The 23,004-nt window shown below is 40.4% G+C and overlaps 1 protein-coding gene across 3 annotated transcripts in view; it reads right to left on the minus strand.

The window, feature by feature from the left end:
• Positions 1-23,004, minus strand: part of LOC126428092 (aminopeptidase N-like) — a 332,543-nt gene that overhangs the window by 47,092 nt on the left and 262,447 nt on the right. For all 3 annotated transcript variants that reach the window (XM_050089984.1, XM_050089983.1, XM_050089982.1), the window contains exons 12-13: positions 17,335-17,416; positions 11,676-11,871 (exon numbers count right to left, since the gene is read on the minus strand). In XM_050089984.1, the coding sequence (XP_049945941.1) occupies positions 11,676-11,871; positions 17,335-17,416 (278 nt within the window). The remainder of the gene's footprint in view (positions 1-11,675; positions 11,872-17,334; positions 17,417-23,004) is intronic.

Here is a 23,004-nt window from a genome sequence, read left to right on the forward strand (position 1 = left end):
ATTGTGACGAGCCAGTTGCTCGGCCACCATTGACCAGATGTTTTCAATTGGTGAGAGATCTGGAGGATGTGCTGGCCAGGGCAGCAGTCGTACATTTTCTGTATACAGAAAGGCCCATACAGGACACGCAATGTGCGATCGTGCATAATCCTGCTGAAATGTAGGGTTTCGCATGGATCGAATTAAGGGTGGAGCCACGGGCCGTAACACATCTGAAATGTAATGTCCACTGTTCAAAGTGCCATCAATACGAACAAGAGGTGTCCATGACATGTAACCAATGGCACCCCATACCATCATGCCGGGTGATACGCTAGTATGGTGATGACGAATACATGCTTCCAATGTGCATTCACCGCGATGTTGCCAAACACGGATGCGACATCATGATGCTGTAAGCAGAACCTGGATTCATCCGAAAAAATGACGTTTTGCCATTCGTGAACCCCAGTTCGTCATTGAGTACACCATCGAGGCGCTCCTGTCTGTGATGCAGCGTCAAGGGTAACCGCAGCCAAGGTCTCCGAGCTGATAGCCATGTTGCTGCAAACATCGTCGAACTATTCGTGCAGATGGTTGTTGCCTTGCAAACATCCCCATTTGTTGACTCAGGGATCAAGACGTGGCTAAAATGATGTTTTGCCATTCGTGCACCAAGGTTTGTCGTTGAGTACACCATCGCAGGTGCTCCTGTCTGTGATGCAGTGTCAAGGGTAACCGCAGCCAAGGTCTCTGAGCTGATAGCCATGTTGCTGCAAACATCGTCGAACTGTTTGTGCAGATGGTTGTTGTCTTACCAACTTCCCCATTTGTTGACTCAGGGATCAAGACGTGGCTGCATGATCCGTTACAGCCTTGCAGATAAGATGCCTGTCATCTTGACTACTACTGATATGAGGCCGTTGGGATCCAGCACGACGTTCCGTATTACCCTCCTGAACCCACCAATTCCATATTCTGCTAACAGTCCTTGGATCTCGACCAACGTGAGCAGCAGTCGCAATACGATAAACTGCAATAGCGATAGGCTGCAATCCGACCTTTATCAAAGTCTGAAACGTGATGGTACACATTTCTCCTCCTTACACAAGGCATCACAACAACGTTTCACCAGGCAACATTGGTCAACTGGTGTTTGTGTATGAGGAATCGGTTGGAAACTTTCCTCATGTCAGCACATTGCAGGTGTCGCCACCAGAACTAACCTTGCGTGAATGCTCTGAAAAGCTGATCATTTGCATATCACAGCATCTTCTTCCTGTCGGTTAAATTTTGCATCTGTAGCACATCATCTTCGTGGTGTAGCAAATGTAATGGCCAGTGTTGAAGATATACATCCGGTAAAACACCACGACATCTTGCATGAAGAAATCCGGTAACTGCCTGTTGATTCCTGACAGGAATCATCGAGCCTTCAAAGTCTTTATCAAAGGACCGAAGGTTTGATAATCACTTGGGGAGAAAATAGGACTAAAGGGTGGGAGTTCGAGTGTCTCCCACTTAAGTTGGCGTGACTTCTGTGGTACGGCATTTGTGATATGAAGCAATAGCACCCTTGGGTGCACCATTCCACAATGTTTTCAACAGACATGCTGCCCCATAAACATTCTTTGTTCTCTGATGGATGTCTCCTGGTGTTTGTCCTTCAGCAGCCAAGAAAAGAATATCAGCTGTTGGTCTTATTTGGATGCATCTCGTAATAACATCACCGTTTCTGCACTTATTGCACACACGGTGGGAAGACTCGTGTGCCGCACCATCTGTTGCCTACATGTAGGTGCTTATGTACCCACATCACTCGAACTTGGGACCTTTGCCTTTCGTGGGCAAGTGCTCTACCATCTGAGCTACCCAAGCATGACTCATGCCCCATCCTCACAGCTTTACTTCCGCCAGTACCTCATCTCCTACTTTCCAAACTTCACAGAAGCTCTCCTGCGAACCTTGCAGAACTAGCACTCCTGGAAGATAGGATATTGCCACAGCCTAGAGGATGTTTCCAGAATGAGATTTTCACTCTGCAGCAGACTGTGCGCTGATATGAAACTTCCTGGCAGATTAAAACTGTGTGGCGGACCGAGACTCGAACTCGGGACCTTTGCCTTTCGTGGGCAAGTGCTCTACCAACTGAGCTACCCAAGCACGACTCGCACCCTGTCCTCACAGCTTTACTTCTGCCAGTACCTCAACTCCTACTTTCCAAACTTCACAGAAGCTCTCCTGCGAACCTTGCAGAACTAGCACTCCTCTGCAGATTGAAAATCTCATTCTGGCAAATCCCCCAGGCTGTGGCTAAGCCATGTCTCCGCAATATCCTTTCTTCCAGGAGAGCTAGTTCTGCAAGGTTCGCAGGAGAGCTTCTGTGAAGTTTGGGAACTAGGAGATGAGGTACTGGCGGAAGTACAGCTGTGAGGATGGGGCGTGAGTTGTGCTTGGGTAGCTCAGATTGTAGAGCACTTGCCCGCGAAAGGCAAAGGTCCCGAGTTCAAGTCTCGGTCCAGCACACAGTTTTAATCTGCCAGGAAGTTTCATACCAGCGCACACTCCGCTGCAGAGTGAAAATCTCATTCTGGCTTGCACCATTTGTGTATATGCTGCAGCAATGGCCTCAAATGTAAATGTTTCATCACCCATTATATTTAAATGCTCTAATTCAAAAGAAAGAGGGGCAGAAAAAAACCATAGACCTATCACTCTGCTTTCTGTGAAGTTCCACATATTCACTAAAATTATCACCAACAAGTGGTAGATGCCAGTATATTATTGTGGATGGTGAATGTTACTGTGGGACAAGGTATTCTCAAGAGTGCCCCAAGAAGGTGTGATAGGGCTGCCTTTTCTCTTTATACAGGGCGAGCACAAAGTCTTGACCTGATTATAACAATTTATTACAGAATAACCGTTTGACACAATAGTTTACATCCAGGTGTTTCATAATGTGTTCTGTCACAGCAACCACAGCAGCTTGTATCCTAGCCTTCAGTTCATCGACATCAGCAACTGGTGTGACAAAGACTCTGTCCTTGATATAGTCCCACAAAAAGAAGTCAAGGGGCATAATGTCTGGAGAGCGGGGTGGCCAGGGTGTTGGACCGTTCCTTCCAATTCACCGATCCAGAAATGTTTCATCCAGGAAATCACACACTATCAAAGATCGCCCGCCCAGTGGGGGCAGTGCTCCATCTTGCTGGAACAGCAGTTGCTGTAGGTACTGTGACACAACACATGTTACGAAACACCTGACGGGAACTGGAATAGAGGTTTATTAACATAAGTGGTCCTTTAAAAAAAAAACACCTCTCTTAACACTAACCTATGTAATGGCATCAAATGATCAAATGTAACTTATTATGTCAAACGGTTATTCTGTTATAAATTTTTGTAACTGGGTCAAGACTCTGTGCTCACCCTGTATATCTAAATGATTTGTCGCACATGGTGATCAGCAATTTGCAACCGTTTGCTGATGATACTGCAGAGTGCAGGGAAGTGTCACCGATGACTGACTGTAGGAGGATATAGGCATTTCTGTCAGGTTTGATAAATGACAGCTTGTTCTAAATGTGGAAAAATGTAACTTAATGCAGATTAGTTCAAGTAACAATCCTGTAATATTTGAACACGGCAGTAGTGGTAGTGTGCTGTTGATTAACCCTGGATTACTAAACCCTTGTAAAATTTACAATTGCAGTTGATACCAATCTGTGCTTCCCAACAATCTGGTATTATCAGTACTGGGTCTAAAACAGGACATTTTGTACTTATTTTATACATGACATACCACTGGAGATCTTACAGCTGTAATTAACTAGTACCTAAAACATAAATTATTTTTATTTATTTACATGTCAAGTTCCGTAGGACCAAACTGAGGAGCAAATCTCCAAGGTCATGAAACATGTCAGTACATGAACTTACAACATAAAAGTAATAACAGATAAAAATAAATGTTCATGAACCTGAAAGAAAATCAGCCCATAAGTTTAAGCAAACGCTATCAGCAATACAATGAGAATCAGCTTAATTTTTGCAAGGAACTCCTCAACAGAATAGAAGGAGTGACCCACGAGGAAACTCTTCAGTTTCGATTTGAAAGCGCGTGGATTACTGCTAAGATTTTTGAATTCGAGTGGCAGCTTATTGAAAATGGATGCAGCATTATACTGCACACCTTTTTGCACAAGAATTAGGGAAGTTGGATCCAAATGGAGGTTTGATTTCTGCTGAGTATTAACTGAGTGAAAGCTGCTTATTGTTGGAAATAAACTAATATTGGTAACAAGAAACGACAATAAGGAATATACATATTGAGAGGCCAATGTCAAAATACCCAGACTCATGAACAGAGGTCGACAAGAGGTTCGTGAACTCACACCACTTATTGCCCGAACCGCCCGTTTCTGAGCAAAAAATATAGTTCTAGAATGGGAAGAGTTACTCCAAAACATAATACCATACGGCATAAGTGAATGAAAATAAGCAAAGTAGACTAATTTACGTGTCGAAGTATCACTCATTTTCGATACCGTTCGAATAGTGAAAATGGCAGTATTAAGTCTTTGAACAAGATCCTGAACGTGGGCTTTCCACGACAGCTTACTATCTATCTGAACACCTCGGAATTTAAACTGTTCAGTTTCACTAATCATATGCCCGTTCTGTGAGATTAAAACGTCAGGTTTTGTTGAAATGTGTATTAGGAACTGTAAAAACTGAGTCTTACTGTGATTTAACGTTAGTTTATTTTCTACAAGCCATGAACTGAGGTCATGTACCGCACTACTTGAAACCGAGTCAATGTTGCACACAACATCCTTTACTACCAAGCTAGTGTCATCAGCAAACAGAAATATTTTAGAGTTACCCATAATACTAGAGGGCATATCATTTATATAAATAAGGAACAGGAGCAGCCCCTACACTGATCACTGGGGCAGCCCCCACTTGACAGTACCCCACTCAGACCCCACATCACAGCCGTTATCAACATTGTGAATAATTACCTTTTCCTGCCTGTTGCTAAAGTAAGAGGTGAACCAATTGTGAGCTACTCCCCTTATTCCGTAATGGTCCAACTTCTGGAGCAATATTGTGAGATCAACACAGTCAAATGCCTTTGTTAAATAAAAAAATATGCCAAGTGTTCTAAACTTTTTGTTTAGCCCAAGAGAAAAGAAAATATAGCATTTTCAGTTGTCAAATGACTTCTAAAGCCGAACTGTACATTTGATAGCAAATCGTGTGATATAAAATGATCAATTAACCTTACATACACAGCCTTTTCGATAACTTTTGCAAACACTGATGGCATAGAAATTGGTCAAAAATTATCTACTTTATCTCTTTCTCCCTTTTTATAAAGTGGCTTTACTACTGAGTGCTTTAATCGATCAGGAAACTGACCATTCCTAAAGGAAAAATTACAAATATGGCTAAATACAGGGCTAACATGTGCAGCGCAGTACTTTAATATTCTACTAGACACTCCATCATAACCATGAGAGTCCTTAGTCTTCAGTGATTTAATTATTGACTCAATCTCCCTCTTGTCTGTATCACAGAGGAGTATTTCAGATGTCAATCTCAGAAAGGCACTTGCTAAGAAATTTATATGATTTCCTGTTGAAACTAAATTTTTATTTAATTCACCAGCAATGCTCAGAAAATGGTTGTTAAATACTGTACATATATCTGATTTATCAGTAACAGAAATATTATTACTGTGAACTGACTTTATATCATCAACCTTGTGCTGCTGTGTCTTCCATTGAACAAAATACGGAGTTAAAATATCTCCAATGGTTTAGTAACAATGTAACATTTTCTCCCACTTAGCACTGTAGCGTTAAATAAAGAGGCACAATATTACAAGGTGACTTCGAACAAGCACATAAAGTTGGATGCACGGAAAGCAAATGGTTGACTTAGGTTTATTGGGAGAATTCCAGAAAAGTGTAGCTTATCTATAAAGGAGACCATGAGCAAACGACTTGTGCAGCCCATTCTCAATTACTGCTCAAGTGTCTGGGATCTCTGCCAGGTTGGTTTAAAGGAAGACATGAAAGCAATTCAATTCAGAGGCATACAGCTAGAATTATTACCAGTACGTTCAATCAACACATGTATGTTACAGTTCTGCATGAACTCAAACAGGAATCCCTTGAGGGAAGATGTTCTTTTTCCAAAACAGTATTGAGAAAGTTTAGGGAACTGGCATTTGCATCAGAGTGGAGAGCAGTGTACCACCACTGACAAATTTCATGTAAAGACTGAAGACAAAATAAGAGGTATGTGGGGGTCATATGAAGGTATACACTAACTCATTTTTCCTTGCCCCATTTGCGAGTGAAGAAGAAAGGGAATGACTAGTAATGGTATCTGCTGAAAGGGAAAATTAATGACAGGTAGTGACATACTATACCGGCAACTAGACTCAGTATTTATAGATATAAACATTTTTTTTTCTTTGACAAATATCATTCTAGAAAGAAATACATTGGAAACTCAAGGGAGGAATATCAAGTGTAGGAAAAGATAGATTTCTACCTACTGTAAACATGACACATTAAGTTGCCGACAGGCACAATTGAAAGGCACAGACACAAAGCTTTCAGCTATAGCCTTCATCAGAAAACATCAGAAAAAGAGAAACATACACCACTCATTCACACAACACTGTGGTCAAAAGCTTTCTGTAAGTGTCTTTTAATTCTGCCTGTCTGCACCTTTACAGCAAGTAGCAATTTGTCTTTTCCTAGACGGTTGGAATTCTAAAAAGTAAATATTAGGCCAGTAGTAGCAGATAACACTAGCTATGTAATAAAACTGAGGAGTCTGTAGCTTTTTTTTTTAATTAATGGCTCTGTGCACTATGGGACTCAACTGCTGTGGTCATAAGTCCCCTAGAACTTAGAACTACTTAAACCTAACTAACCTAAGGACATCACACACATCCATGCCCGAGGCATTTTTCGAACCTGCGACCGTAGCGGTCGTGCGGTTCCAGACTGTAGCGCCTTTAACCGCTCGGCCACTCCGGCCGGCTTTTAATTAATACTTTGTTTCTAATTTACTTGATCAACTTGAGCCGGCATTAAGTACAGGGGTTGGATACAAATATGGAAAAACAGTGGCAAATTCTTCCAAGCCAACAGGCTGCGCTGTTTTATCTGACAATGAACTACACGTGTGCAGTTTCCTCATTACATTGCAAGTGTCAGTCGTGGTCAGGACAGTGTCCCAAGAACAAAAATGTGTGTTGAGTGACTGTGAGAGATTGTCATTGAAGAGGAATGTGACAAAAAATAAGAGGTCAGCAGTTGCAAAAGACACTGCAGAAGTGAATGTCGCATTCACAAACCCTCTTGGCACCAAAACAACATGAAGGGAGCAGAACAGGCAGGTAACTGCAGAGCGAGCTGGAATATCAGAGGAACTCATCAGTGATGCAAATGCCAATAACAGGAAAATGTGGTGCTCAAGTAATAAAACCTGGTCCGCAGAGCAGCAGAAGAACTATTTGGTTGGACGAGTCTTGTTTCACACTATTTTCAACTTCTGGATGAGTGTACATCCCAAGAGTTGAGCATGACAGAGGTTCAGTGATGATTTGAGCAATGATATTGTGCTATTCCGTGACCCCCATAGTTACTCTGCAAGACTGCATTACTACCGAGGATTATGTGACCGTCTTGGCTGGTCAGGTCCACCCTATGGTAAAATGTTTGTTCCTCAATTGTAATCCGTGATGGCACGACCTCTGTTCATACAGCTTGCATCCTCCAGGACTGGTTTTGTCAACATGAGGATGAACTGTCACATCTCCCCTGATCACCTCAGTCACCTGTTTTCAATATTAATGAAACTTTACAGATAAGTGTGCATGATCACTATCCAATTTATTCATCATTACCATATATTGGCACACTTTTTCTGAAAGAATGGTATATGATTCCCTTAAAACCGTACAGATGTTTTCATCCATTCCGAGATGACTGGGAGGTGTTTTGAATGTACTGTATTATGGATGATAATGTGTTCGTCCAGTCGCAGTATGAATAGAATTAAGCATTGGAGTGATATTTAGCACAATAAACATCTAAAGTTTCTACGTTTTGTTTGTCTTATACTGATGTGTATGCTGACTCACTCCACATCCCTGAAGGTTCTCCTTCTTGAAGAGATTTAAGTAACACGATAAATAAATTAATAATGCAGAGCTTTCAAAGCTTTTCCTCGTGACAACACCCTTGTAATATATACAGTTTCATGAGATATTAATAAAAGAGACGCTAATGTAATAAATGATACTTTAAAGAACAATAATTTTTATTTTTTAAAGGATTTCATGCTTTCAGCTGCTAGTATTTTATTTTGTGACTGCAATTTCGGCATTTTCAAGCATAAGATTTTGACATAGAGGTAGAGATAAAGTGCCTGAAAATGGCATAATCCCAAAAATGCAATCGCTAAATGCAATTCCAACAGCCGCAAATAAGATGAAATCCTTTAAAACTTTATAGAAGCTGTGGATCCACTCTACAAGAAAATAATTAATTTTGTATTTCATTTCCAAGTACAGTATAAACTTATATTAAGCATCTATTCACAGACACAACATCTTTCAATATTATTATGAATTCATCTTTCAATATTATTATGTATTCATTGACTCACATGGGCTTGATGAGCATTACAAATCTGTCTTACACTATCTCAGATGTAGGCCAAATGCACATGCATATCCTCATTTAACTTTCACAAATTTTCACATTTAACTGTTTTTATGTCAGTCATAAGGAATATGTTGTGGAAAATGAGTGCTGTTCTACTTAGGTGAGGGTAAGCTTGCTGAATAGAAATCCAGAAGTTGCATAAACATGATCTTTGGAACTTCAGTTTTAAAATGTGGTAGTTGAAGATCACAGGCACTGGAAAGCCCAAAAGGATTTCTTATCCATTCATATAGGTTTGTGTCTATTGTTGGGATATCAGTCCAAACTCTCTTTCAATTTCACTAGCTGGTCGTAACTCAACTGTTGTATTTTTATTACTAACCAAACATTTAGATTCCAATGGGAAGATTTCAAAATAGTTTTCTTTGTTTTTCTCAACCACACCTCAAATTTATCTCTTCATGTTGCAATGTTAACTGTGGCAGTAAGGAGATTTGCACTCTTACCTTGTAGACTAGCATTTGCCTTATTGAGTGTTTCAAGTAAATCAATAATGAAAGCTAGCCTTGATCTCCAGAGCTCATCATCTAGTGTGTCCACAAACTCTGTTTCGTTTATTTGCTCAAATAACTCAACACTGCATCCTTAAGCTCATACACACAACTGAGTACTCTCCCTTCAAATAGCCAGCAGACTTATGTCAGAAGGTGGAGGTTACAATCCTGTGTTACTAGTTCATTACATATTTCAGCAAACAGTCTTGACTTGAGAGGCTTGCGTTTAATATAATTTATCATTTTGACAGTCTTGTCCAAAACCAATTTCAAATCCTTCCAATGGCTTTTGTTATGAGTGCTTCTCTATACAGAAAGCACTGCATGATAATCGAATTTTCATTTCATTGTTTGCCAGTGTGATGAATTCTTTAGCAGAACCTGGCACTGAAGGGGCACCATCTGTGCATAAGCTAACAATTATTTCACAAAAAATTCTTTGTGGTCATGTGTCCATTTATTACTTCAAAAATGTCTTTGCATTTGGTAGTTATTATCACTTTGAAAGAAGTGAAATAATGATGCTAGTCACAAATGAAACAACAAAACACACTGATGGAAAGTGTACAGTCCTCCATGTCACCTCTTAAAGGGCTTGTTAAGACACAGGCCAACAGAGAGCATGAGCGTACAACAGGAGTAGAGACACATCCACTGCCATAACTGTAAGTTATATACACGAAATACTGAAATTGAACATACTTATGACTTGTTTAATACACTACTGGCCATTAAAATTGCTACACCATGAAGATGACAAGCGTACAGACGTGAAATTTAACTGACAGGAAGAAGATCCTGTGATATGCAAATGATTAACTTTTCAGAGTATTCACACAAGGTTGGCACCGGTGATGACATGAGGAACGTTTCCAATCGATTTCTCATACACAAACAGCAGTTGACCAACGTTGCCTGGTGAAACGTTGTTGTGACGCCTCGTGTAAGGAGGAGAAACGCGTACTATCACGCTTGTGACTTAGATAAAGGTCGGATTGTAGGCTATCGCAATTGTGGTTTATCATATCGCGACATTGCTGCTCGCGTTGGTCGAGATCCAATGACTGTTAGCAGAATATGGAATCGGTGGGTGCAGGAGGGTAATACAGAATGCCATGCTGGATCCCAACGGCCTTGTATCACTAGCAGTTGAGATGACAGACATCTTATCCACATGGCTGTAACGGATCGTGCAGCCACGTCTCGATCCCAGAGTCAACAGATGGGGACGTTTGCAAGACAACAACCATCTGCACGAACAGTTCGACGACATTTGCAGCAGCATGGCTATCAGCTCGGAGACCTTGGCTGCGGTTACCCTTGATGTTGTATCACAGACAGGAGCGCCTGCGATGGTGTACTCAATGATGAACCTGGGTGCATGAATGGCAAAACGTCATTTTTTCGGATGAATATAGGTTCTGCTTACAGCATCATGATGTCGCATCCGTGTTTGGCAACATCGCGGTGAATGCACATTGGAAGCGTGTATTCGTCATCACCATACTAGCGTTATCACCCGGTGTGATGGTATGTGGTGCCATTGGTTACATGTCTTGGACACCTCTTGTTCGCATTGACAGCACTTTGAACAGTGGACATTACATTTCAGATGTGTTATGACCTGTGGCTCTACCCATCATTCGATCCCTGCGAAACCCTACATTTCAGCAGGATAATGCACAACCGTATGTTGCAGGTCCTGTGTGGGCCTTTCTGGATACAGAAAATGTTCGACTGCTGCCCTGGCCAGCACATTCTCCAGATCTCTCACCAATAGAAAACGTCTGGTCAATGGTGGCCGAGCAACTGGCTCGTCACAATACGCCAGTCACTACTCCTAATGAACTGTGGTATCGTGTCAAGCTGCATGGCCAGCTGTACCAGTACACGCCATTCAAGCTCTGTTTGACTCAATACCCAGGCATATCAAGGCAGTTATTACAGCCAAAGGTGGTTGTTCTGGGTACTGATGTCTCAGGATCTATTCACCCAAATTGCGTGAAAATGTAATCACATGTCAGTTCTAGTATAATATATTTGTCCAATGAATACCCATTTATCATCTGCATTTCTTCTTGGTGTAGCAATTTTAATGGTCAGTAGTGTATGTGATCTATGGTTACACTTCACAAAGACAAGTATATTTTGTATTATCTCAAGTTTTCATTTGTTTTTCATTCAGAATTTGCTAGTATCATGACACTCTTTATGTTACTACACAAAACCCTGGGATATTGGGACAACCAATTTGGGAAGCCCTGGAATAATGAATCAGGATTGTTACAAGCGTGCTAGTACATTCAGCCCATTACATTTCATTCAGGGGCCCTAAAATATTGTGTTACCAAAATAGTATTCTTTTCTAAAATGGTCTGCTACAGGCGAGTTACAAATCACGATGACCTCTCTTTGCAAATGCGTGCCTAGAAATTGAGTTAAGTACCTGGTTGATGGTGACAGAACCATTAACGTAGTTACGAATGGCTGTAACCACAGGGAAGCCGGGTTGCAGTGTCCAGGAATCCATCACCTGCTTCACCGTGGCATTCTGCGGCAATGCATGCTCATGCAAGGACGAATTCCTCACAGCTTCCTCCATGGACCACCACAGGTCATCCTGCTTTGCATTCGAATATTTCCTAAAGTACAAAACAGTATATTATATTGTTATGCTGCCATGGTAATTACATACAGAAGGTCAGTACAAATATGAACATAAACAAGTAACAAACTGTTGATATATGCCAGCTTACCAGCACATTCATGTCTTTGCTATTAAAGGAACTTCATCATCATAGGCATTTACTTGCTAACAAGGTAGTTACCCCACCTTTCGCAAGGACTGTTGTCCTTCATGAGTTCCAGTTCAAGGAGACCAATTGCTGAACAAATTTTTCTACTGCAGTGAGCACATAACCTAACCATACCAACTGCAGGTCACAGCTGATTGTCTGTTACATCGGTTTCTCACTGTTTCCTACATTTCTGCTTGTCCAATCTTAGGTCTTTGCACTGTTGTTCAAAGCACCGTGAACCATTGTAAACGGTACTTACGATGCCATTTCAGATGATTGGAGGCATTGGTTTCCAAACTGCTGGTGTCAATTTGGCGTTTTTAAAAGTATGACTTTGGAATGTCTCTGTATCATTTCATTCCTCAATGTCACTCTCCATGCCTGTGTTGGGATTGTTTGTCATATATCAGGCACATTGGTAATATGACCAACCCACCAAAGCTGGTGATGTTGATGGTGTTTACACTGGCAGTATTTATTTTCTCCAGGGAATTTCTCAAGAAGCTGCAAATATCTTCTGTGCATGATCCAGGCCTTAGTTAATTAGTTAGTTAGAAGCATGTTCCATAGATCATTTGAATGATTCTTTTACAGAAATGATACGGAATGAGTCAGTTTACAGGATATGTATACATAAGTAGTGTTAACATTAATGAATACATTATCATTTAATTCCTACTCAAGCAACTACAGTTTAAAAAGTAGAAATTAATCAATGGAATTGATGGAAATAATTTTAAATTAGATTTGAAACTTGCTTCATTACCCATCAGATATTTTATGCTATTGGGCAAATTATCACAAAATTTTGTTGCTGCGTATTGAACTCCTCTCTGAGCTACTGACAGAGCTTTAACAATGGGTAAAGGTCATTTTTCCCCTCTAGTGTTATAGGTACGTACATTACCATTCTTCTTGAACTGTGGTGGATTATTTATGACATATTTAATTAGTGAAAATATGTATTGTGAAGGTGCAGTTAAAATGCTTAGCTCTTTGAAGATGTAACTTTGTGACGTTCATGAGCGAACACCACATTATCATTCTTACTGCTTGCTTTTGTGCAATCAATACTTCCTTCCTAAGTGATGAGTTACCACAAAAAATTATCCTGTACGACATTATAGAGTGGAAATATGCAAAATATGTCATGAGGCTGATATGTCTGTTGCCAAGATTAGCAATTATATGAACAGAAAAAGTATTTAAACAATTGGTTGAGAAGCTCGGTAATATGCTTCTACCAGTTCAAGTTTTCATCAATATGTACATCCAAAAATTTTAAGCATTGTACCCTACTTAATGACTCCTGCTCATGTCCTACATAAACTGTTGGTATGATTATTTGTTGTACAGAATTATATGTACTGTGTTCTTCAAAACTTAGGGAGAATCCATTTTCACAGGAATGTCTTAAAAATTCTTTGGAAAATTTGATTTACTAACTCTTCTGTTGCTCTCTCTCTCTAGTGGGATTTATTATACTAGTATCTTCTGTAAAAAGTAGGAGTCTTTCTTGTGGAATGTTAATTCACGTATATAAGAAATGGGAGTCAACTCAAAATTGAAACCCTTCATGGTTTGACGCCAGTCACCAAAATTTTCTACCTTTCCGACATTGTCTGAATTATTCAGCACAACCTTTTGCGTTCTGTTTGGCAAGTATGATTCAAACTCATGCTCTGAAGTGAGAACTGGTTTAGTGATGGCTCAATGGACAGAGCTCAGTCATCATGTTAGGTCACAACTACCAAAAGCCCTGTCCAGCAAACGGCCAAAGGCTCTGCTAACATATCTCATGCGAAACTGGATTTCAGTGTCCATATTTACATTAGTCGAGAGATGATTTCCAACATGCAGAAAGTGCTCAAACTTTCTGCAGAATTCACCATTTAGTTTTAAGGCTGGATCTGTACAGTTGGTATTTGGAGAAGGTTGATGCAAAATTTGAATGTTCCTGATGTATGGGGTGGCAGCTAATCAAGGAGTATTATAGAGAACTGGTTTAACAAAAATTATTTTTAAGGCCACAGTCAGATCTTTACAACTCTTCTCCAAGAGCAACTTCGACAGTGCCTACACGACACAAGTTTTCTGTCTTTCAGAGCTGAGGCAGTTCTGTCCAGTTAAAGTTGCACACAAGAGACATCTTGAGCCCTCTGCTGAAATTCATGCCATGGGTTTTAGCCAATAGCATGCGTGGGATACAGGTCACATGTTTGGACTCTGGAGCATTCTGCAGTGCAAAACACAGTTGCCTCTCTCTCTTGTGATCCAGACTTTGAGCAGAACAGACTTCTTAGGAGGCAGAGCCTCCGGCTCTGATTCCACGACTGGCTGCCAACATCAATCAACATGAACCACCTTTCCTTCCATTGCTCACTTCAATTATTTGTTCAACCTCCTAGGTGCTCTCCTTGTATACCGTACATTGAAATATTTTCTCTTCATTTTACCTAATTTCCTGTTCTGTCATTTAATGGCAGCCCTGGATGCCCACTCACAAGTCCTGACCACTCGACCTCCTGTAAGTTCTCATCGTAAGCCAAATTCAACAACTTCTTCCTCCTTCCCTGGCCATGTACACTGATGTTAACAACTATGCTGATGCCCACGTATTCCTCACTGAATAAATTCAAAACTGCGTGCAGGGCTTCCTGTGAGTTAGCCATAACAACAAAATGATCTGTGTACAAGAGTTTGTTGAAAGAAGCAGTAACTAACTCTCTCAGTCAAAACCCTTATAGTCTAATTTAAACTAGTTGTCACTCGACTGTCAGCGAGCTGCATGACTCTCACCATCAGTACACCAGTTGTGAGTCACCTGCTGTTGGCTTCAACTGTATCGTCCTTCTGTTGCCCTACCTGAAGCATTGTTCCAGCCAGTAGTGAGAGATGTGGGCGACATTTAACTTCATGTGCCTAGCAATGTGGTCTCACAAGTGGGTCAGATCAAGGCTACGCACTCCTTGAAATTGTTCAAAAACTAGTGGATATTGTGTGATTATGTACAATCATCAGTCACGCGATTTGTGTGTTGAATCTGCAAGTAGAAACTCATGAAAGGAGAATCAGGTGTGTCATCTACATTGAAGACACCTGGGAAAAAGAAGCAACTTGAGAAGAGGGTCACATATCTCTACTCTTTTCAGGAAGATGTGATTCAATGTCGTATATATGCATATTATTCTCAGAAGGAGAAGCCAACACTTAAAAAGCTTACGTGCTACACTTGTAGCAGTGGACGTATTTCAGGGTAGTAAATCGTCCTTATACAAGTCGTGAAAGAGCTTGGATTCCACTGTATATCCATTTCTGGCCACAAGTTTTCAATGGAACGCCAAGGTATTGCAGCCTGATGATGCCAAACTTTGATGACGATATTTGGCTTGATGAAACGTGGGAATGTGGGACACAGTTTAAAAAAGACTGGACAAATGATACCATCAGCCGTACTACAGCAGCTCTCGTTAGTAGAGGAAAAAGAATAATTGTAGCACATGCCAAAACTTCAAAAGGTTTCATTTCTACTTCTCTGCCATTATTCATTTCAATCAGGACCTCCGAATACTACAAAGAGATGAATCAATATCTTTGTGAAATGGCTGAAAGGCACTGTGCCAAAACTTAAAGAAATTTAAGATATGGTCTGACAGTGAGTTGACAAGGGCAGTATTATTAGAACTTGTCACAGAACAAGCCAAAGAATCCAGTTTACATTGTGGATAGAACAGCAAAAAAAAATATGGACATATAAATGCTCCAATTGTCCCCTACCATTGCCACTTTAACGTGGCAGAACTGATTTGAGCTTGGGTTAAACATCATATTGCTGCAGAAAAGAGAAAAATTATTTTGACCAAAGTGGAATGTCTTTTGAAGGAGGCAATTGAAAAGCGAAACCAGAAAACTGGCAAAAGCACTGGACCATGTGAAAGTGACACAGGAACCAGAAGAATGAAGGTGCATTACAACAGTGCTTCAAAGAGTTGATAGTATCTTATTTATATAAATGCAATGCAGTATGAAAATTTTGAAGGATTAGTTACTAAGCAAAATATTTTGGTATAAGGCGTGATAAGTTTGAAGCTGTTTACAAAAAGGAAAATTTAATCTGTTTCAAAAAAATGAATTTAACTCTTTCCCTACTTAAAATTAAGAACAGATTTTTGACATGCTGAAAGACAACAAAGAGCTCTAATCTCATATGTGAATTTGAGATTTCTTATTTATATTTTGTGGAAGATACAGATTTAAAGTGATAGCTGCCTGCTTACTGTACTCGATGTGATAATGCAGCAACTTTGGTACTTAAATGTCAAGGGACAACTAGTTTGAATCAGTCTGTGGTCTAAAAAGACTGAAAATTCTGCTGGTAGTTTTCCTTGAACAAGGTGAAGTAAACTTCCAACAAATATTTAAAATATAAAATTGTATTGTCTTTCTCATTTAAAATATCATAGGAACAATTGAATCTTCTTTCTCAATTCCTGTTTTGCTTTCAAAAGCAACTCTGGGTTGACTGTAATTTCTAAGATGATGGAGCTCATGTTATTGGGCAGTAGGTGAAGTATTTGTACATATTTTTGGCAGCATCCAGATGAGGCTAAGACCCCAAAGATATTTAAAGTTCAGTCCTAACAACTTGATAACATTAATATATATTATGAATGCTGCACTGAAAGCAATCTAAATGTTGTTATAACTTCTTTATTAAGTTATTTATGTTGTTTTATTGCAAATATAATTGGTTTTAGACTTTATTTGACTATGCATTTCAAATTGTAGACAAGTTTGAGTAAATAGAAACAAAATGGAATATATATATTGCAAATTCTCACTTCTCAAGAATGGCTATCAGTTCAAAACCACAACTACGTCTAGTCAATGCTCGTATCACCCCATCTCATCAGTTCAAGTAAGAATTGGTAGTAACATTTGCAACTTACATACATAAAGAGACTTAAAACTGTATGAAAACTGGGAGGGTGAAATAGAAGTAATAAAAGAGAAAGTAAGAAATGACCACTTCCAAGGCTCAGTTAAGGTGAAAACTTAGCAGAAAAGCTTCAAGGGAAATGCTACGGCAAGAACAGTATTTCAAATAAAAGAACTGGAAAAGAGGCCCAGGGCACAACCAAATACATAGATTAGGATCATACAGGACGACACAGAAACAATAGGACTGTGCCCTGAAATGATGTATATATACTAGGAGGGCCCACACCAACAGACATCAGGAATAAGCCACAGAAGACCAAGTTTCATAAATAAAGTGATGGAGTCCATGATGATTTTTATACTCACCACTTGTCTATATAGATTACCATTCCTTTCCTGAACATAGGTTCTGTTAGACTGTGATTTAGCATCCGAATAAGGCAGGCACCTGCAAAATTAATACACAATCACAATTTGCTTTTTAAAATGTGGTAGATAGCAATTTTCAGAATTATTCACATTCCTTAATTTACACTGATATCTTTGTTTTGTGTACCAATAGAGTTACCATAATGGAATAGACAGGTAAAGAAGCTACAACCAGAAAGAAGTACAGGTATGTGAGATATATCCTACATTCATCCACCACTAGAAGAATAAGTAGAATAAACAATTTTAAGAACACATAAAGATACGACTATGTGAAAAAGTTTACAGAGGATGTTACATGTTCTAGTGAGTGCAGATGGAAAGATGAGCACAAATGGTAAGACAACCTCAGACAGATTGAAAGATTTATCTCCTAAACAAAAAAATCCTACAAGTATTTTGGCATTTACTTAGAAGTACAATAGAACCAGAGTACATAATTTCCTTTGGAGAAGTAGTGGTCCACTACACAGCTGGCCTCCTCTGTCATTCCATCATTTTCCTTCCTTTGCTCCTCTGGTTCGCCCCCGGTTCATCTTGCCATTGTTGAACTTTAGATCAGAAAATTTCTCTGTTCTGGATATCTTCTTGCACAATTCCAGCCAATTTTAAACAGTTTTTTTAATTCACCAATCAATTTCATGGTATCTGCATTTACTTTATTCCTGTTTTCATGAAACTGAGGTAACAGTCTTTTAAATTCAATATAATTTTATACTCTCGAAAATTCCCTGATGTCTTTGAAATCCACAATTTTTTTCCCAGTTTCTGATATGGGAGATAAACATGATCCTGACAGTTACGATCCAATATCCCTTATTCCTGTAATATTGTTTTGTGCCAACTTTGTACAAGGTAGCAAACCATTAAAATTTTCTGAGTCCCAGAACAAAGCTACTTTGCTTATATTATGGTGGTACTGACACATGGTGAGTGCAAAGAATAACACTGAGAGTGGGTCGGTCAGGTGAGAAAACATCATCGGCACTTCTGGCGTGCCAGACAATGGACCACAGCAGAGCAGCCGGACAGTACCGCATCATCTTCATCTTCATTACATAATGAAAGAAATGCTATAGCTAATACAACAAAGTGTACCAAGAGCTTTTGCAAACCAGGCCTATACTATAACAAACCCATCCTATACTATAACAAACTCATTAAAGAAGCAGAGTGACAACAGCTGATACCTACACAATAGCAAGATCTATGTGTTCATGACAAGTGACATTGGGAAAATATTAGCTGCTAATTCACTTCATAAATACTCCAGCATATCAGCTCACACGACATATCAATTGATGGCATACATAACAATCGCACTCCACAGTAAAGTGACGTCTGGCACAAGTCTGTTGTAGATTTACTGCACACTACTGAGCAATGACAGTCAGTACTGGGAGAGATGGCTACCTTACTATAATCACCAGTCGCACAGTTCAACACCACAGCCTGCCGTTGTCGTAAGTGAGTGGATATGGGGGGAGGGGGGTGTCCTCCCTATTGTCCCATGTCAGGACACCAGCTTCCCTGTTACTTTGATAGACTGACCAGGGCCTGCCTGAACAGCAGGCCGAGATCGTCATAATATGAGGCTACATGACAACCGTCACTGTGATTCGACAGATGAAGAAGAAAGGCGGTGAGTGGTAGGGGAAGAGCACCTCTGAAACTGGTGTGTTAAGTCAAACACAAGTGCCACATTCACTCACCCCTGTGGCAATGCAGTACATCCAGCACTGCAGGCACTACGGTGGCAAACACCGTAGCAACAGCCGGCCAAGAATGGTGCATCCAGCATCAGCCACCTCGAGAGGGCTGAACAGTGCAAATCCTCGAGTGGTAATGACAGCCAATGTCAACAGTGAGTCAAGAATCCAAGCAGACTGGGAAAGTGCTACTGACACAGAGTCATCTCTATTGCCACCTCTTGCAAAACTGGTGTCAGAAAGTGTTCGTGCTTCTGACACTTGCAGCACTGGCATCACAAGTGTTTCATACTGGAGCTACACCAGCAGTTACAACTGTGGGGTGAGTCACTGAAAAGCTTTGTTACTCTACTCACTCTAGTATGTTACGGTTGTGATCATGTCCACAACAGAACATATGGAGTTTAGAGTCACTCATGCAAAGCCTTGAGAACCCACAGATGTATCTGAATTTAAGGGGAGTTATTCAGTACCGGTAGACTGTAAAATTTGTAATTTGTCTGGCTTCAGTGCACCTCATGATATGTTTATCCCTGTGAATTGCACTTGTGAGAAGTAGAGTCGTGCAAAAGAGTACTGTGTTAAGTGTTGTTGGGTGTCAATGAAATGAAAAAGTAAGTAATTATTAGTAATTTAGTATGAAATGAAGTAGTAATTTTTAGTATTGTGTGTGGTATAAAAGGCTTACTGTGACAGGAAAGGAACTTGCAAAAATTTGGCAAATGCAAAAATTTGGCACAAGCATGAACAACGATTACAGCGGACATGGTATCATCTCTGAGAGAGCAGATTAAATTATTAAAGGAACAGAATGAGTAAATTGCTCAGCAGTTGCGTGGTCAAACAGGAGATCCTTCACAATCAGATCCTCATGAAGTTGAGACAATACAGTCAGTATCTTCCCAATCCATGGATCCTCAATCCACTACTCTTATTTCCATTTTTTCTGGCAAAACATCGGAGGATGCTACCGTTTTTATTCAGGATGTGTTATTCTCAGCCAGTTGCATAACTGGTCCGAACAAACATCATTGTAGATGGCCAGACTGCACTTGTAGGGCAAGGCTAAGATATACATCATTTACCATGAGGTTTTGAGTAAAGTAACCACATTTACAGAGTCAGCAAATGGCTTAAAACAATGGTACATAAAGAAAAGAGTGCTTGTTTCTTTCAAGAGAAGTTAAATAATTTTAGAAAATTCTAAATGTCAGACAGGATACGCAAGTTGAACATTCAAACTTATGAGACAAACAGGACACTGATGCAGTTTCATTGAAAGAAGCTGAGGACAAGGTGAGTAGATGTGTTCCAAAGGAAGATTTCGCAATAATTTTCTTGCAGAGTGAGAATGGGAAGTCCAGAAGACTAAGCAGCAGTGCTGCGTGTAGCCACTTACCTTGTAAGAGAGAGATAGTGCTACTAAGTCTCAGACCGATCAGAAAAGGTTTGTGTCAAACAAAACCAGTCGGAGTGGCCATGCCATTCTAGGAGCTACAGTCTGGAACCGAGTGACCGCTACGGTCGCAGGTTTGAATCTTGCCTCGGGCATGGATGTGTGTGATGTCCTTAGGTTAGTTGGGTTTAATTAGTTCTAAGTCCTAGGCGACTGATGACCTCAGAAGTTAAGTTGCATAGTGCTCAGACCCATTTGAACCATTTGTGTCAAACAAAGAATGTTATCAGTGTGGAAGAAAGAATCATTTAGAAACACAGTGTTGCCAACCACAGTATTTTGTCAGCAGGTTGGTCATAAGGCACAGGAGTGAAGATCAAAGAAACATGGGAAAAGAAGTTATTAAATGACAATGGGAATCTTCCTTCCATCAAAAAGTATTCCCATTAAATAGTAGTGAATTAAAAGTGTACATAGTGACAGACTGTTGGGGCTTGGTTGAAAGGGAAACAATATGAATGTTTGTAGATGTAGGGACACACACATCAGTTGTCAGTTTGGATATCACGAATAAGAGCAGACTACAAGAACCAAAGTAACGGTTGCACGCTATAACCAGTGGTGCAGTTGATTCAATTAGGACACAGCTGAGGTTTAGGATGGGAAACACAAGGTTTCATGAGCAAATGGAAATGTTACCAACTGTGAGACAAGGTACTGCTGTGATACTTGGGTTCCTGGTTAGGCACTGTGCTAGAATCAACCTTTCAAACAGACAGTTGAACTCAAAGGTAAATTATTTGCATTGGGTACAACAGCTGCAAGTGTTTCTATATTGTATGATGCACAATTGCAAAAGTGGCACGAAAGAAACTGAAATGCAGGGAGGAACAACACCTGAGTTTCAGAGAGCGTTTTAAAATTTATAAGATGTATTAACTTTAGATCCAGTTTTGATTTTTCCAGATTTCATGAAAGAATTCATATTGTCATGTGATGCCAATAGGTACAGCTTTAGGAAGATGGGATATTGTGTACATTAACCAAGCATGGACCACATGTTTCAGTTCTAGCAATTTTGCAAACAGAAGTATTACGGTAAGTAAAAGATCACAGTTCACTATGATGATCATGATCGTGTTATCAGGTCATGGGGGTAAGAGAACAAGGGATAGAAGAGTAGCGTAAAGATTCTGGTGGAGAAAAAGATGTGTTCATATTCAACAGTGTGTCCTTTCCACTGACTGGCAAATGGTCACACAGAAAGAGTTTGTAAGGCTATACCAAAGATGCTAAGCCATTATGTGAATTCTCAACATCTAGACTGGGATATACGAGGTGCATTCAAGTTCTAAGGCCACCGATTTTTTTTCTCCAGACTGGAAAGAGACAGAAACATGCGCATTGTTTTAAAATGAGGCCGCGATTATTGTCAATACGTCCCAGAGATGGCAGCACCGTATGGCAGATGGAATTTTACCGCAAGCGGAGAGATTGAGAATAGTTTTAAATACTTAAAATGGCAACGTTTTCCTTACTTGAACAGCGTGCAATCATTCATTTTCTGAATTTGCGTGGTGTGAAACCAATTGAAATTCATCGACAGTTGAAGGAGACATGAGGTGATGGAGTTATGGATGTGTCGAAAGTGCGTTCGTGGGTGCGACAGTTTAATGAAGGCAGAACATCGTGTGACAACAAACCGAAACAACCTCAGGCTCGCACAAGCTGGTCTGATGACACGATCGAGAAAGTGGAGAGAACTGTTTTGGGGGATCGCCGAATGACTGTTGAACAGATCGCCTCCAGAGTTGGCATTTCTGTGGGTTCTGTGCACACAATCCTGCATGACGACCTGAAAATGCGAAAAGTGTCATCCAGGTGGGTGCCACGAATGCTGACGGATGACCACATGGCTGCCCGTGTAGCATGTTGCCAAGCAATGTTGACGTGAAACGACAGCATGAATGGGACTTTCTTTACGTCGGTTGTGACAATGGATGAGATGTGGATGCCATTTTTCAATCCAGAAACAAAACGCCAGTCAGCTCAATGGAAGCACACAGATTCACAGCCACCAAAAAAATTCCGGGTAACCGCCAGCGCTGAAAAAATGATGGTGTCCATGTTCTGGGACAGCGAGGGCGTAATCCTTACACATTGCGTTCCAAAGGGCACTAAGGTAACAGGTGCATCCTACGAAAATGTTTTGAAGAACAAATTCCTTCCTGCACTGCAACAAAAACGTCCAGGAAAGGCATTGCGTGTGCTGTTTCACCAAGACAACGCACCCGCACATCGAACTAATGTTACGCAACAGTTTCTTCGTGATAACAACTTTGAAGTGATCCCTCATGCTCCCTACTCACCTGACCTGGCTCCTAGTGACTTTTGGCTTTTTCCAACAATGAAAGACACTCTCCGTGGCCGCACATTCACCAGCCGTGCTGCTATTGCCTCAGCGATTTTCCAGTGGTCAAAACAGACTCTTAAAGAAGCCTT

The sequence above is a fragment of the Schistocerca serialis genome, chromosome 12, assembly GCF_023864345.2.
Source record: "Schistocerca serialis cubense isolate TAMUIC-IGC-003099 chromosome 12, iqSchSeri2.2, whole genome shotgun sequence".
NCBI lineage: Eukaryota > Metazoa > Arthropoda > Insecta > Orthoptera > Acrididae > Schistocerca > Schistocerca serialis.